We start from the raw sequence: 16,435 nt of genomic DNA on the forward strand, positions 1-16,435 counted from the left end.
ATATGCCTATTTGCCATCTATGTCTTCTTTGTTGAGGTGTCTTTTCAGATCTTTGCCCATTTTGTGATCAAGTTGTTGATTTTCTTTTGAGTTCTTTGTATGTTTGGGATAACGGTCTTGTATCAGATATGTCTTTTGCAAATATTTTCTGCCAGGCTATGGCTTGCTTTCTCATTGTCTTTCACAAGTTGAGGAAATTGCCCTCTGTTCCTGGTTTGCTGAGAGTCTTCACTGTGAATTGGTGTTCAATTTTGTCAAATGCTTTTTCTGCATCTATTGATATTATCAAGTGATATTTCTTCCTTAGTCTGTTGATGTGATGGATTACATGAATTCATATTCAAGTGTTGAGCCTTGCATACCTGGATAAATCCCACTTAGTTGTAGTGTAGCAATCTTTTTAGACATTGTTGTATTTTATTTGCTATTATTTTGCTGAGGATTTTTGTGTCTATAATATTCATGAGAGATATTGCTCTGTGGTTTTGTTTTCTTACAGTGTTTTTGTCTGGTTTTAGTATTAAGGTAATGCTGGCCTCATAGAATGAGTTAGGAAGTATTCCCTCTGCTTCTGTCTTCTGAAAGAGATTGTAGATAATTAATATAGTTTCTTCCTTTGATGTTTGGTAGAATTCACCAAGGAAATCCATCTGGACCTGGTGCTTTCTGTTTTGGAAGTTTATTAGTTATTGATTCAATTACTTAATAGGTATAGGCTTATGCAGATTGTCTATTTCTTTTTGTGTGAGTTTTGATAGATTGTACCTTTTAGAGAATTAATCTATTTTATCTAGGTTATTGAATTTGTGGGCATAGAGTTGTTCATAGTATTTCTTTATTTTCCTTTTAATGTCCATGGGATCTGTAGTTAAATCCTCTCATTTCGTTTCTAACATGAGTAGCTTGTTGTCTCTTTTTTTCTTGAATAACCTGGCTAGAAGTTTATCAATTTAACTGATTTTTTCCAAAGAACTAGCCTTTAACATCATTGATTTTTCTCTGTGAGTTTCCTGTTCTCGATTTCATTGGTTTCTACTCTATGTTTATAATATAGAGTAGAATATATAATATATTATGTAGAGTATATTATATACTCTATATAATAAATATTCTATATTATTTCTTTTCTTCTGCTTGCTTTTCATTTCATTTGCTCCTCTTTCTCTAGTTTTTTAAAGTATAAGTTCAGATCTTTAAATTTTAGATGTTTATTCTTTCCTATTATATGTATTCAATACTATAGATTCCCCTCTGAGCATTGCTTTCACTGCCTTCCATAAATTTTGATAAGTTATATTTTCATTTATTTTAAAATATTTTAATTTTTTTTCTTGTGATTTCTTCTTTGACCCATGTGTTAGAAGTACATTATTTAATATCTAAGTATTTTGGGATTTTCCAGCTATCTTTGGGTTATTGATTTTTAGTTTAATTCTACTGAGATCTGAAAGCATACATTGTATTTTTCTTTTTTTACATTTACTCATGTGAGTTTTATAGCCTTCATTGTGATCTATCTTGATGAGATGTTCCCTGTGAACTTGAGAATGTGTATTTTGCTGTTGTTGGATAGTCTATAGATGTCACATTTATCTCAGTTGATTGATGGTGCTATTGAGTTCAACTGTATACCTCCTGATTTTCTGCTTGGCAGATCTGTCCATTTCTAATAGAGGAATGTTGAAGTCTGTAACTGTAAACATGAATTCATCTATTTCTTCTTGTATTCTATTAGTTTTTGTTTTGCCTCATGTACTTTGATGCTGTGTTAGGAGCATACACATTAAGGATTGTTCTGTCTTCTTGGAGAATTGGCCTTTTATTATTATGTAATGTCTCTTTACTCCTGGTAGCTTTCCTTGCTCTAATGTCTGTTTTGTCTGAAAATAATATAGCTATTTCAGCTTTCTTTTTATTAGTGTTAGCATAGTATATCTTTCTTCATCCCTTTGCTTTTCATCTATATATGTCTTCATATTTAAAGCGGGTTTCTTATAGACAATATATAGTTGGATCTGGGTTTTCGACCCACTCTAACAAGCTCTATCTTTTGATTGGTTCATTTAGGCCATTGACATTCAAACTGATTACTGATATACATAATATCTACCATATTTGCTACTGTTTTCTATTTGTTGCCACTGTTTTTTTTTTTTTCCTGTTTTTGTCTTCCACATTTTTTCTCCCTTTTTTGGTTTTTAATTGAGCATTCTGTATATTTCATTTTCTCTCCTTTTCCAGCATATTATTTATACTTCTTTTTTTAGTGGTTGCCTAAGAGTTTGCAATATACATTTACAACTATTGCAAGTCCACTTTCAAATAACATTATATTGCTTCACGGCTAGTGCAAATACCTTATAATAACAAAATAATCCCAATTTTTCCCTCATATCCCTCGTCTCACGGCTGCCATTCATTTCAGTGATTCATAAGCATAGGTATACTAAGCATACATAGTCAAAACCAGTGTTAGCATTATTCTTTTGAACCGACTGTTATCTAGTAGATCAATTAAGAATAATAAAAATAAAGGTTTTTATTTTACCTCCACTATTCCTTCTCTGATTCTCTTTCTTTCTGTAGAGCTAAATTTCCAACCTATATCATCTTGCTTTTCTATGAAGAACTTCTTTTAATATTTCTTGCAAGGCAGGCCTGCTAGCAACAAATTCACTCAATTTTTGTTTGAAAATATCTTCGTTTCTCTTTTACTTTTGAAGAATAATTTCACAGGGTACCAAATTTTAGGCTGCTTTGTTTTTTTCTCTCAATACTAAATATTTTATCCCATTCTTGCTTGTATGATTTCAGAGAAGTCAGATTTAATTTCTTTTTTTTTCTCTGCTATAGCTAAGGGTTCCCCCCTCTCCCTGGCTTCTTTAAGAATTATTTTCTTTATCTTTGATTTTCTGCAGTTTGAAAATGATATACGTATGTGTAGTTTTCTCTTGGCATTTGTTCTGCTTGTGTTCTCTGAGCTTCCTGGATCTGTGGTTTGCTATCTGACATTAGTTTGGGGGGAATTCTCAGTCCTTAATCAAATAATTCTTCTGTTCCTTTCTTTCTTCTTCTAGTATTCTCATTACATACATGTTATTCATTTTGTAGTTGTCCTAAAGTTCTTGGATATTCTGTTCTGTTTTTTTTTTTTTTTTCAGTCTTTTTTCTCTTTGCTTACCAGTTTTGAAAGTTTCTAATGAAATATCCTTAAGCCCAGAGATTCTTTCTTCAGCTATGTTTCATCTACTAACAAGCCCATTAAAGGCATTCTTCCTTTCTGTTACAATGCTTTATCTCTAGCATTTTATTTGGATTCTTTCTTAGAATTTCCATCTGTCTTCTTACATTACCCATCTGTTCTTGCATGTTATCTACTTTTTCTAGTAGATTCCTTAGCATATTATTTGTAGTTATTTCAAGTTGCTAGTCTGATAATTCCAACGTTCCTGCCATGTCTGGCTCTCGTTCTGATGCTTATTCTGTCTGTTCAAACTGTGTTTTTTGCCTTTTAGTAAGTCTTGTAATTTTATGTTAAAAGCTGGATGTGATATACTGGATAAAGGGAACTGCAGTAAATAAGCCTTTTATAATATAGTGATAAAGTAAGGTATGGAGGGGAAGTGTTCTGTAGTCCTATGATTAAGGGGACTAGGTCTCAGTCTTTTAGTGAGCCTGTACCCCTGGACTTTGAACTTCACAAGTGCTTCTCAGCCCTTCCCCCACCCCCCACCACCTTAGGTGAGATAGGATGGTTACAGGGTGCTGAAGTTGGGTTTTTCTTTTCCCCTAGGTTAACTAAGCTCTAATGAAATCCCAATCGATTAGGCTCTGGGAAAATAATTTACCTTGTGGACACTCCTTGTTAAGAGTAACAGAATTTGGCCAGGCGCAGTGGCTCACTTTAATCCCAGCACTTTGAGAGGCTGAGGGAGGGGGGATCACTAGGTCAGGAGTTCGAGATCAGCATGCCAACATGGTGAAACTCCGTCTCTACTAAAAATACAAAAATTAGCTGGGCATGGTGGCAGGCGCCTGTAATCCCAGGTACTCGGGAGGCTGAGGCAGGAGAATCACTTGAACCTGGAAGGCGGAAGCTGCAGTGAGCCAAAATCATGTCACTGCACTCCAGCCTGGGCAACAGAGCGAGGAGACTCCGTCTCCAAAAAAAAAAAAAGAGAGAGAAAGAACAGAATTCTCTGGCATATTTCAAAATCACTACTTTTCCTTTCCTGCTGCCGGAAGGAGGAGGTTTTTCTTCAGTTTTCACTGTGAGTACCTAGTAGAGCTCCTAGAGGTGAAACTCACAAAAGTATGGGAATGCCCCCACCTATGGGACTCCCTGGAATGCTTACATTTCAAGAGTTGTCCACGGTGAGCCTCCAGCAATTTGTCAGTTACAGTTCAGGTTTTCCTACCCTGGTACTGATTCTTTGCAGATTTCTGCTCATGAGTCTCTGCTTCGCTAAGTTGTCATTGTCTGTATTTATCTGTCTTTTCAATTTTGGGGACAGCAATTTTCCCTCTAACCTTAGTTTTCTTATGCATCTAAGAAGAGTTGTTGATTTTCATTGTATTCAGCCATTTATTAATCGTTAGGATGGAGTGACAACTTTGGAGTTTTTTATGTCAGACAGGAAACTGGAAGTCTTAACTCTTTCTTAAAGAGAGCTTTTTTCATCTCAAATTACCATTTTGGCCATTAGCAATATTCTTTTGGACAATTCTCAGCCATTATTAGTTCAAATATTGCTGCTTTTCCTTTCTCTCTTTTTTCTTCTTCTGGTAGTCCCATTTTGCCTAAGGTACACTTGTGCAATTGTCCCACAGTTCCTAGATATTTTGTTAGGTTTTTTTTTTTTTTCCATTCTTTTTTCTCTTTGACTTTCAGTTTGAGAAGTTTCTGTTGGCATAGCCCCAGGCTGACTGATTCTTTCCTCCCCAGTGTCTAGTCTACTGATGAGCCCATCAAAGGCATTCTTCATTTCTGTTACAGTGGTTTTTATTTCTAGCAATTCCTTTTGGTTCCTGAGTTTCTATCTCACCATTTACATTACTCATCTATTCTTGCATATTGTACACTTTTTCCATTAGAGCCTTTAATCATAGTTGCTTTACTATCCTACTCTGATAATTCCAAAATCTCTGCCATATCAGAGCCTGGTTCTGATGCTTGTTTTGTCTCTTCAAACTGTGGTTGTTGTTGTTTTTTTCTTTGCCTTTTAGCTTGTCTTTAAATTTTTTGCTGAAAGCTAGACATGATGTATCAGGCAATAGAAACTGAGCTGAATAGGTCTTTAGTGTGAGGTTTTATGTGGCTACGAGTTAGATGTTTAATGTTTGCTGTAGCTGTAGGTATCAGAGGCTTTCCTCTAGTGTCCTTATTTTTGTTTCTCCTGATGTTTTGGGGTTTCCCTATAAATTCTTTCTCAAATAGAATCTGTGCCTTGTATAAAACTGGAGCCCTGTTAATGTAGTGGTAAGATGTTGAGGAGAGGAATCATTCTATAATCTTATTATTAAATATATATATATATATTTTAATTGGGCCTGTGTCTCCAGAATGTAATCTTTACAAGAGTTTCTTAGCCTCTTTTATTCTCTTGCGTGAGACAGTAAGGCTAGAGGGGTCTGTAGTTGACTAATTGCCCTTTCTCCAAGTCAGATAAGCCTCTGGTAAAGTAGTTTCCTATCATGGAGGACATGTACTCAGGGCTATTTGAGAATGGTTATTTTTCCTTTCCTCCTGCCCAAAGCAGGGAGAGTATTTTTCTCTGATATCTGATCCTCACTGTGAAAACCTGGTACGGTTCCAGAAGATAAAACTCATGAAAGTGTGGGTGTTTTTCCTTCAATGCTAGTTCACACTGAGTGTCCAGCAATTCACCAATTACAGTTTAAGAATTCTGGCTAGTATTGGCTTCTGAGGCTTCTTCTCCCAGTAAGCTATAATTATAGACTTTTAAGGGTAGGAGGAAGAAATTCGTAAGTCTATGCCTTAATAAATTGGTGATAAAATAAATAGATCCACAAATAATAGAAGGCTCTTACTTTACAGTGAGGTGCTGAGCATCTACTGGTAAATGTGGGAGAGTTTCTGGAGGTGGAAAATCATCACTTTGCAGCCAAATTCTAGATCAGGCAAGAGTCATCAACAGGGAGGGAATTTAGATAAGAAATTGCTGTTAAGAAAAGTCCTCCAGCTTGAAGCAGCTCCAGCTAGCCATTATCTGGTACAGTTTGAACACCAGTGACTCCTGTGTCTTTGTGACTTGCTCCCTCTCCCCCTTTTTTTGTAAGTACTTTCTTACTTTTTGGTATAGAAAGATGATCCAGGTTGATCTTGTACCTATCATGCCCCATCACTTTTATCAGCCATTTCTCTGAGGACTCCTCAAACAAAAATAATTTTTAAAAATTTTAATTGTATATTTGAACATTATATGGGATTTTCAAATACAAACAAGAAAAAAGAAATTAAAGTGAATCACTCATTTCAACACTTACAAACTTTCTTCCATTCTGAATTCTCTTTTAACATCACGGCAGTATTTAACTTCAAAGAGAGAAGGGTGACAGAAATTGAAAAATATGGAAGAAGAAATCCCTGTTAAGATATTATACAACTTTCATGTCCAGTGAGTTCCTAACACCCTGGAAGGTCTTTCACTTGCTGTTCTTTGGGTTGCATTTATGAACAAACAAATGGAAATAGATGTTTACAGGCCATCCCATTACTCTACATGACCTTCCCATCCCTCAAACCACCACATGGACCATAAGCCTTAGGTCTAAGTGGAATAAAGCACAACCTCCGCACTCCTGCCCGCTCATTAGAATACCCCTCTTGCTGCCTGGAAGGGCTGTGTGTTGGGATTGAACTCCTAGGGCAGAAGCCTCCCTGGAGATGGGAGGTCAGTGAGCCCAGGTTTCCCTGGAACCTCAGCTTATGAAAACTGTATCAGACTTGCCAAGTCTCACAGTGTAAAGTAAACAGGGACACAGCAGTTGTAGTTGGAAGGAAAACAATGGCAGAGGAGTCATACTGGATTAACTGAAAATGAAATTTATAAAACTACAAATTTGGAGTTTTCACAAAAGTTATTTCAACTCCATTTCACTAAAATATTCCTAATACATTGCAAATGTGGATTTGAAAATTTGGGGTATGAAAATTAAGTTCACATGGAAGACACATATATGAGAAATAAGCTTCTGAAGAATAGGAAAAGAATAATTCTCTCTCATTTTTGGCCTTTATTAGGAGATGTCACAGACAAATGTTATGAGTCAGTTTAGGTTGGTGGTGTAACATGAATTCTGTGGTGCCCACACTTCTGAAAGAGCAGAGCCAAGGGCACTCATTGTTGAACTCAGATAAACATTTCGTGCCACTTGACAAAGACTCTCACCTTGACTAAACTTCAGTCAGCTTCCTCGGAACCCTCTTCTCAACTAGGCATTAACCATGGCCTATAAAAACTGTAAACTCTCAGCACAGATTTTGTCAACACTGCCCCCCTCACACCACACACACTAAGAGACTTGAACAAACATTTGCATAGTTTCTAATAGCTCAAGGCCACATCATTTGGATGACAACTCCAGTTCTTTTAGAATGTCTGTCCGAGAAAGCTCAGTACCATCTGGAAAATTTACTGTTTATTCCAGCCAAAACCTGGTGATAGGTCAATAAGCCATACAACCTCATCTTTAGAGCAGTGCTGTACTTTGAGTATGTTCCCCAAAGTTGATGTGTTGGAAACTTGATCCCCAGTGTTGTGGTGTTGGGATGTGAGGCGTATTGGGAGGTGTTTGGCTCATGGGGGCACTGCCCTAATGAATAGATGAATGCCATTTTCACTGGAGAGGTTATCTTGGCAGTAGGTTCCTTATAAAAGGATAAGTTTGGCCCCTTCTTGTGCTGTTGTGCATACACACTTGCTTTCTCTCTGCCTCCCTTTTGCCATGGGATGATGCAGCAAGAAGGTTCTCACCAGATATGCCAACACCTTGGTCTTGGACTTCCCAGACTCCAGAACTGTGAGGAAATAAAATGTTCTTTGTAAGTTGCCCAGTCTGTAATATTCTGCTATTGTGCTATTGCAGCAGAAAACAGATTAAGACAGAAAATTGGTACCAGGAGTGGGGCTATAAGAAATATCTGAAAAGGTGGAAGTGGCTTTGGAATTTGGTAATGGGCAAAGGCTGGAAGAGTTTGGAAGAGCACACTGGAAAAAGCCTATATTGCCATGAACAGAGTGTTAAGGACAATTCTGGTCAGGGCTCGGAAGAGAATAGCTGTAGGAAGTCTGAAAGTTTTTAGAGATTTACTTAAGTGGTCATGATCAGAATGTTGGTAGAAATATCGATGGTAGGCTGGGTGTGGTGACTCACACCTATAATCCTAGCACTTTAGGAGGCTGAGGCGGGTGGATCACTTGAGGTCAGGAGTTTGAGACCAGTGTGGCCAACATGGTGAAACCTTGTCTCTACTAAAAATCCAAAAATATATATATGGTAAAGGCCAATCTGATAAGTTCTTTGAAATGAGGAATAACTTACTGGAAGCTGGAATAAACACCATTATTGTTATGGACTTGCAAAGAACTTCTGAGCCCTCACCAGAATTGCCCTTAATACTCTGTTCATAACAATACAGGCCTTTTCTAGTGTGCTCTTCCAAACTCTTCCAGCCTTTGCCCATTACCAAATTCCAAAGCCGCTTCTACCTTTTCAGGTATTTGTTATAGCAGTAACTCTGCTCCTAGTACCAATTTTCTGTCTTAATCTATTTTCTGCTGCAATAGCAGAATATCAGAGACTGGGCAGTTACAAAGAATTGTTTTCATATCCAAGGGCTTTATGGAATGCAGAATTTAAGAGTGACAAACTAAGATACCTGGCAGAAGAAAATTCTAAGCAAAATATTGAAGAATCTGCATGGTTTCTTTAACTGCATACAGTAAAATGAGAGGAGAATTGATTTAAAGACAGAATTCACAATTAAAAATGAGGCAGAATGTAAAATATTTGGAAAATTCACAGCTGCCCCTGAGAATCCAGAACTTTAGAGCTACCAGTGTGCAGCAGCATCCTGGGAGAGCTGCAAGCATGAAACCTCAACCTGTAAGAGCTACTGCCTGGGCTGAGCCCAGCAAAGCCACGGGGGCAGGACTGCCCAAGATTTTGAGGACCTAACCCCTGCCTCAGTGTATCCACAAGGTGGCATGTGAATTCAAAGATTGTTCTGAAGTTTTAAGATTTAATGTTGTTTACCCTGTTGGATTTTGGACTTACTTGGGACCAGTTACCTCTTTTTTCCTAGCTATTTCTCCCTTTTGCAGTGGAAATATCTATCCCATACCTATCCAACCATTGCATTTTGGAAGTACAAACTCCAGCTGTGAGTTTGATTTCAGACTCACAACTGGAGGATAACTTGCTTCAGGATGAATCATGCCTTGATTCTTGCCTATATCTGATTTAGATGAGACTTTGGAATTGGACTTTTGAGTAGATGCTTGGGACTATTGGGATGGAGTGAATGTATTTTGTGTGTGAAAAAGACATGAATTTGAGGGGCCAGGGGCAGAATGCTATGGTTTGAATGTGTCCCTCAAAATTCATGTGTTAGAAACTTGATCCCTAATGCAAAGCTGTTGGGAAGTGGGACATTTTAGAGGTGTTTAGGTCATGAGGACCAACATGAGTGGATTAATGTCATTATCATGGGAGTGTGTTTGTTATCTTGGCAGTGGGTTCCTTAATAAAGGACAAGTTCAGCCCCTGCTTGCTCTCTCTCACCCATGTGATGCTTTCTGCTACATTATGATGCAGCAAGAAGGCCCTTGTCAGATGCTGGTGCATTGATCTTGGATTTCCCAGCCTCCACTAACAAATTTCTGTTCCTTGTAAGGAAACAAATTTTTGTTCTTTGTAAATTATGGGGTCTGTGGTATTTTGTTATAGAAGCAGAAAGTGGACTCAGACAAGCAGTTACTTAGAAAGCTTGCAATTATGAACTTTCTCTCCCCCTTTGAGGTATAATTTTTTTTTCTTTTTTTTTTTTGAGACAGTCTCTCTCTCTCTTGCCCAGGTTGGAATGCAATGGTGCAATCTCGGCTCACTGCAACACTCTGCCTCCCAGGTTTAAGCAATTCTCCTGCCTCAGCCTCCTGAGTAGCTGGGACTACAGGTGTGCACCACCATGCCCAGCTGATTTTTATATTTTTAGTAGAGACGGGGTTTCACCATGTTGGTCAGGCTTATCTCAAACTCCTGAACCCAGGTGATCCACCCACCTTGGCCTCCCAAAGTGCTGAGATTACAGGTGTCAACCACCTCACCTGGCCTGAGGGTATAAATTTTTTATTACCCAGACCTGTCTTCTCAAGGACTTGGGAGTCTCTCTTTGAAATGCTAATATTCAAGGACATAACTCTGGCTCTTACTCCCAACCCATGGGTGCCTGGCTCTGACTTGCATCCTGTCATAAGATATGAGAAGTTTATTTTTCTTCTGGATAGGTACCAATTAACAAACCCAGATGGCCCAGTAACATTAACCAACTATCCACTTTTTGTAAATTTTCATTTCCTTGACTCTGGTCAAGCCCCTGCTGTTCACCCTGCCCATTCTGTCATTCTTTCTTTAAAACAGTCATCTCTGCACAAATTGAAGTTGAGTTCAGTTCACGCTGGACCCTATTGCAATAGTTATTAATAAAATTTACCCTTGCTGTTTTAGTGCCCAGCTTTGTCTCTTTGTTATATACTCCAGAGTGTTGGATAAAATTTTGTCCCATCTATGCCTTTTCTCTGTATGTAGATCTTTTACATACCAATACATTTTTCATTAACAAAAGGACTCTGACTCTTCTACAGATCTCAAAGCCTAAAAGGGAATACCTAGCTTTAACCCCCCTGTGACAGCTATAGCCTAGACTATGGAAGGGGGTAAAGACCACAACAGTCTTGAATTGGGTAGTGATGGAAGAAAAATAACTTCAGGACTACTGACACAAACTGGAAAACTTACTGGGCTGATACTAACTCTAGACATATGTCTCTCTTGTCTGCAGTTGTTTGCTGCTGCCTGGTGGGAAGGTCCATCATCCCTTCCTCTCACCTTGTCCTTCCTCAGGTTCTCTTATAGTGATAATGAACAATTACAGCCCTCGGAAAGGTATCAATCTGAGGGACTTCTCATAGGCGGAGCCTAATTTTATATGGACTTATAAACCCATAGAGGAGGTGGGATGAGGGAAGTCTATAATCAAGAGAACTTTATATTAAAAACTCTGAAACCGTAACTCCTGTTAAGAGTTGAAAAATAATTTTCCCTTTACTCTTAGTTCTTAGCTGGGATGGACCCCTGTGATAAGAGAGATTACTAAGAAAAAAACGAACAGTAGTTTATTAATGTGTATATTTCATAGACACATGGGAGGTATCCAAGGAATGAGTAATTCTCAAAGAGGTGGCTCTGAACCTCAGCTGATAGAGCATCTTCTACAAAGAACAATTCATTTTTAGAGTTGTGACAAGTCAAAGGAAAAGGGCCTTGAGTCTCTGGGGGCAGCAAATTGTGGAAAAGCAAATAAGTTGGTTAAAGGTAGTTAAAAGCTACTAAAGTTTGTCATGTAGATTCCTCTGGTGCAGTCTCCAAGCTGAAAAGGGTATAAAGTTGTCTCTGGCGATCTACCTTTGTTCTTTCTGGTAGAGAGTGTTACCAGGGGTCCTTGCTCCCAGAACTCCCAAGATGGTGGTGGGCCACTTCCAAAATGGCGGCGGGCCACCTCGTGTCCTCTGACCTGGGGTTCTTGGCCTCACGTATTCTAAGGAATGGAATCTTGGGCCATGCAGTGACTGTTACAGCTCTATTAGAAGTCATGGGTCACTGAAGACAACCATGGAACCCAGTGACTAGTGTTCAGCTCGATTAGGACAAACCCAGGCACTTAGCAGTGCAGGAACAAATGGCAAGCCTTTAGCCCGATCTGGAGCGGCAAAGGGGTGCCTCGCTGGATCAGGAGCACAGTGGACACCCTGCTGGATCCGGAAGAATGGAAGTCAGCAGCGAGTCTGCTACGGTGGCAACACAGCAGTGGTGGACGGCGAGTGAAAGCTCAGCTCCAGCAGTAACAAACACGGACCAGAAGAGTGCAGTTGCAAGATTTAATAACGTGAAATAGAGTGCAAACAGAGCTCCCATACAAAGGGAGGGGACCCAAAGGGGGTTGCCGTTGCCGGCTTGAACGCCTGGGTTTATATCCCGATCCTTGTCCCTCCCGCTGTGCTCTCAGGCAATAGATGATTGGCTATTTCTTTACCTCTTGTTTTTGCCTAATTAGCATTTTAGTGAGCTCTCTGATTGGTTGGGTGTGAGCTAAGTTGCAAGCCCCATGTTTAAAGGTGGATGCGGTCACCTTCCCAGCTAGGCTTAGGGATTCTTAGTTGGCCTAGGAAATCCAGCTAGTCCTGTCTCTCAAGAGGTCTTTGTAAAATTTGTGTCCTGCTTTTGGGCAAATAGGGTGAGGTGGGAGAGCCTTTCTTGTATCTGCTTATGCTCAGTTGCCTTCAGCTGAAAATAATCCTTATGCCAAAGTGTTATGTTTTTTGGTGACTTTTTTTTTTTACTTTGTACATGAACTGCCTTTCAGATCCACACTTTTTTGTTTACTGTGACTTTGTTGAAAAGGACACTTGAACTGCTTTTCAAATGTATATTACACCTTTGTTTACATGTTTGTACACCAGCTTCCTTACCCTGTGGATCCTAAAATAATATTTGGAAAGAGAACTGGGGACAGAGAAAGACTTATACACCCTGCAGGAACAATGTGGTGACTGGCTTGTTTCCCTTGTGTCTTTTCTCAGAAAAACCAAGTAATGAGCACACTGCTGAGATGGAACACATGAAATCCTTGGTTCATAGACTATTTACAGTCTTGCATTTACAAGAGTCTCAGAAAAAGAGAGAGCACCATTTATTGGAGAAAATTGACCACCTGAAGGAACAGCTGCAGCCTCTTGAACAGGTTAGGAAGCATCACGGTTGAGTATATTTGAAAATAATACCTAGTGTTTATTGAGTGCTCCTCATGTGAGCATTTTTCTGAATGCTTTCCATATGCTAATTTTCTCCTTTACTCCTCACAAGAAACCTGTAAGTTCAGTACTTTTATCTTCCTCATTTTTCAGATGAGGACACTGAGCAACAGAGCTATATTGCTAATACATGGTAGAGCCTGGACTTGAGCTCACGTGGCCTGTGTTCACAGCTGCCATCTTAAACTCTATGCCATGCTTCCTCTCCAGAGATCAGTCATAATGTCTCTGTAAATAAGTATAATATGAGCAGGGAAGCACTAGCTGGAGTCCTACCTCCCTTTCCTTTTTAGAGAATAGGCCCAGAGCCCCTGCTGTGCCTAACAGAATTGCAGCTGGAAAGTTGGTAATGGCTAGCATCTAAAGTTAATCAATGGTGTGGAAAAAATAACTTTGATTTGGGGGGACAGTTGGGGAAATTGGTTTGTTTCAAGGGAAAGAATTGCATTCTTTAGACTTATAATCCCATTTATGATTTTTATTTAAATGAGAAGGTATATGTGTATCTTTGAATATGAATGGAAAGTTTCTGGAGATGTAAGGAAGTTTTAATAGTAATTACCTCTAAGGGTATTTGGAGGGTGGCAGAGAGAGGGACTTGTTTTTTTTTTTATTGTTTACCATTTTAGTTTTTTCTTTACTTGTAATATATTTACTTGGATTAAAATTTAAAAATCTAGTTTTCCTCCCACCCTGTCCTCCACAATTACTATATTCTCCACACCTATGAATCATTTCAGATTTCCTTTATCTGTGTACAAACAAATACAAATATATTCTTATTTTGTTCTCTTTCTCAGAAAAGGAAGCACACTATTATGCACTATTCTCATCTTTTTTCAGTGTATTATAGAAATCTCCCCTTATTGGCACAGAGCTTCATTACAGTTGTGTAATATCTTGATGGGCATATGGATTCTTTTTGGACTTCAGCTATTAAGAATGAATCTGTAATGGGTTTTGCGTATGCAGGTATATATTCAGAATGAATTCCTAGAAGTAGAATTGCTGAGTCAAATAGGCCTCTAATTTTAGTTGGGTTTCAGAGGATGACTTCTGAGTTTTTCATTGTATACTTTTCTATACTATTCATTTTTCCAAGGACAGTTATTACCTTTATAATTTTAAAAAGATTAATGAGCTGATTTGAAATGAGTATTTACTCATTCACGTATGTTTTATAAATTGTTTTTCTTTATATCTGACCTCTTCAAAGTAATGCAGATGTGCATTTGTTCAAGAGTTTCTTTTATTTTTTTGACACGGAATCTTGCACTGTCGCCCAGGCTGGAGTGCAGTGGAGCGATCTTGGCTCACTGCAAGCTCTGCCTCCTGGGTTCACGCCATTCTCCTGCCTCAGCCCCCTGAGTATCTGGGACTACAGGTGCCGGCCACCACGCCTGGCTAATTTTTTATATTTTTAGTAGAGACGGGGTTTCACCGTGTTAACCAGGATGGTTTCGATCTCCTGACCTCGTGATCCGCCTGCCTCGGCCTCCCAAAGTACTGAGATTACAGGCATGAGCCACCGCGCCCAGCAAGAGTTCCTTTTCATCTTGCTTTTTGTCCCTTTAGTTGGTGTAAACTAAACTAATTACAGAATTAACAGTTTTTCATTCCCCCTCAGGTGAAAGCTGGAATAGAAGCTCATTCGGAAGCCAAAACCAGCGGACTCCTGTGGGCTGGATTGGCACTGCTGTCCATTCAGGGTGGGGCACTGGCCTGGCTCACGTGGTGGGTGTACTCCTGGGATATCATGGAACCAGTTACATACTTCATCACATTTGCAAATTCTATGGTCTTTTTTGCATACTTTATAGTCACTCGACAGGTGAGTAGTTTGTTAGGAAAATGGTAAGTTAGAACATCTTTGCAAAGAATGTCTTATCTAAGCAATGAGCAAAAAAGCCTTTTTATTTACTGAATTACTGCCATCTGGTTTTTTATGAGCTGGTAAATTTTTTATTGTTTTTCACAAGACTAGATGAAGACTCACAACACAGAGAAATTATATATAACTTCTTTGGAGAAGTAATTAGTGTAACACACAAATTCCTCCATTGGGATAAACATGTGTTCTCTGTGCCCTCATTTATAAATAAAACTGAATTTGCATTGCAAAACATTCAGTAACATCAGCTTTGTCTCATGGTTATTTAATATGCCAAAAATCTCCCTTTTCTTATTTCTTCCTTCTCTTTCCCATTATGTATAATTTCTCTTCCCAGCTTGCCTGTTTTTGAAAGGAGCAGCAGATCTGAAATGAGACTAAATGTTTTACTTGTGTTGGCTTATGCTTACTCCATGGCCATTGCAAATATTTCACTCATTCATCTGCCTTCTTTTGCTTTAGTGTTGCTGAGTCAAGTATCTTTCTTGCAGAGGCATTATGTTCATTCAAAACATGTTATTTTCTTCTCTCTTTTTTTTAAGGATTATACTTACTCAGCTGTTAAGAGTAGGCAATTTCTTCAGTTCTTCCACAAGAAATCAAAGCAACAGCATTTTGATGTGCAGCAATACAACAAGTTAAAAGAAGACCTTGCTAAGGTATTACTACAAATACATCTTAGAGCTGGTTTGTTTGGGAGCCAGAACTTAGTATCAGGGAAGTATAATTGATGGCTCATCCTCACAAATTAAATCTTGGTCCTAGATTTCTGTGTGTCATGGGATTGTTCATTGAAATGGTTGACATATTTCATATTAATTTCATATCCCACAGTTTTACTCTTCTGTACATGAAGATAGCCTTACATATGTGTGTTAAAATTTCTTAAATGACTTGAGATAGTAAAATAAAAGTTTTCACTGGAAATCCATTTCTAAGCAAATAATAAAAAATAGAATTTTAGGAAGGTGAACACTGTGATAAGGAACTTAAGGCATTTATAAGTTTCTTTTCCCTAAAGATAGAAGAATCATTATAGTATTCCTCCCTTCATCTTTTTCCCTTCTGAAAGGCACTTACTCAGGTATACACTGCTAGAAAGTGAAGGAACTATGGTACGAACACAAGTTTGATTTCGGAGTCTATATTCTTAAGTACTGTTTCACAATCTGCTTGTTAGCCAGTTATCTCTGGCCTCCCGATTTACTCATTAACTTTGTTCAGATGGTGACTTCTCAGCACATCACTGGATGTTTCATTTTTACCAGTAATTTCATAACAAAAAAGTTTAGTAAAAATATCCTTCATTGCTCAATGCATGCTTGTTTAGTAGTTGGTAATCAAACCTTTTGTTATGTGTACTTTCTAAATTACTCATCACTAAAATTTAAAACAGAATCACTCAAATTTTGTAGTCCAAAAATTGAAGGAC

At 38.4% G+C, this 16,435-nt stretch overlaps 1 protein-coding gene across 4 annotated transcripts in view; it reads left to right on the plus strand.

Moving 5' to 3' along the window:
* MCUB (mitochondrial calcium uniporter dominant negative subunit beta) overlaps positions 1–16,435 on the plus strand; it is a 142,693-nt gene that overhangs the window by 102,459 nt on the left and 23,799 nt on the right. For all 4 annotated transcript variants that reach the window (XM_058436632.1, XM_058436633.1, XM_058436634.1 and 1 more), the window contains exons 5-7: positions 12,882–13,042; positions 14,740–14,943; positions 15,546–15,662. In XM_058436632.1, the coding sequence (XP_058292615.1) occupies positions 12,882–13,042; positions 14,740–14,943; positions 15,546–15,662 (482 nt within the window). The remainder of the gene's footprint in view (positions 1–12,881; positions 13,043–14,739; positions 14,944–15,545; positions 15,663–16,435) is intronic.

Source organism: Hylobates moloch, unplaced genomic scaffold, assembly GCF_009828535.3.
Source record: "Hylobates moloch isolate HMO894 unplaced genomic scaffold, HMol_V3 SCAFFOLD_3, whole genome shotgun sequence".
NCBI lineage: Eukaryota > Metazoa > Chordata > Mammalia > Primates > Hylobatidae > Hylobates > Hylobates moloch.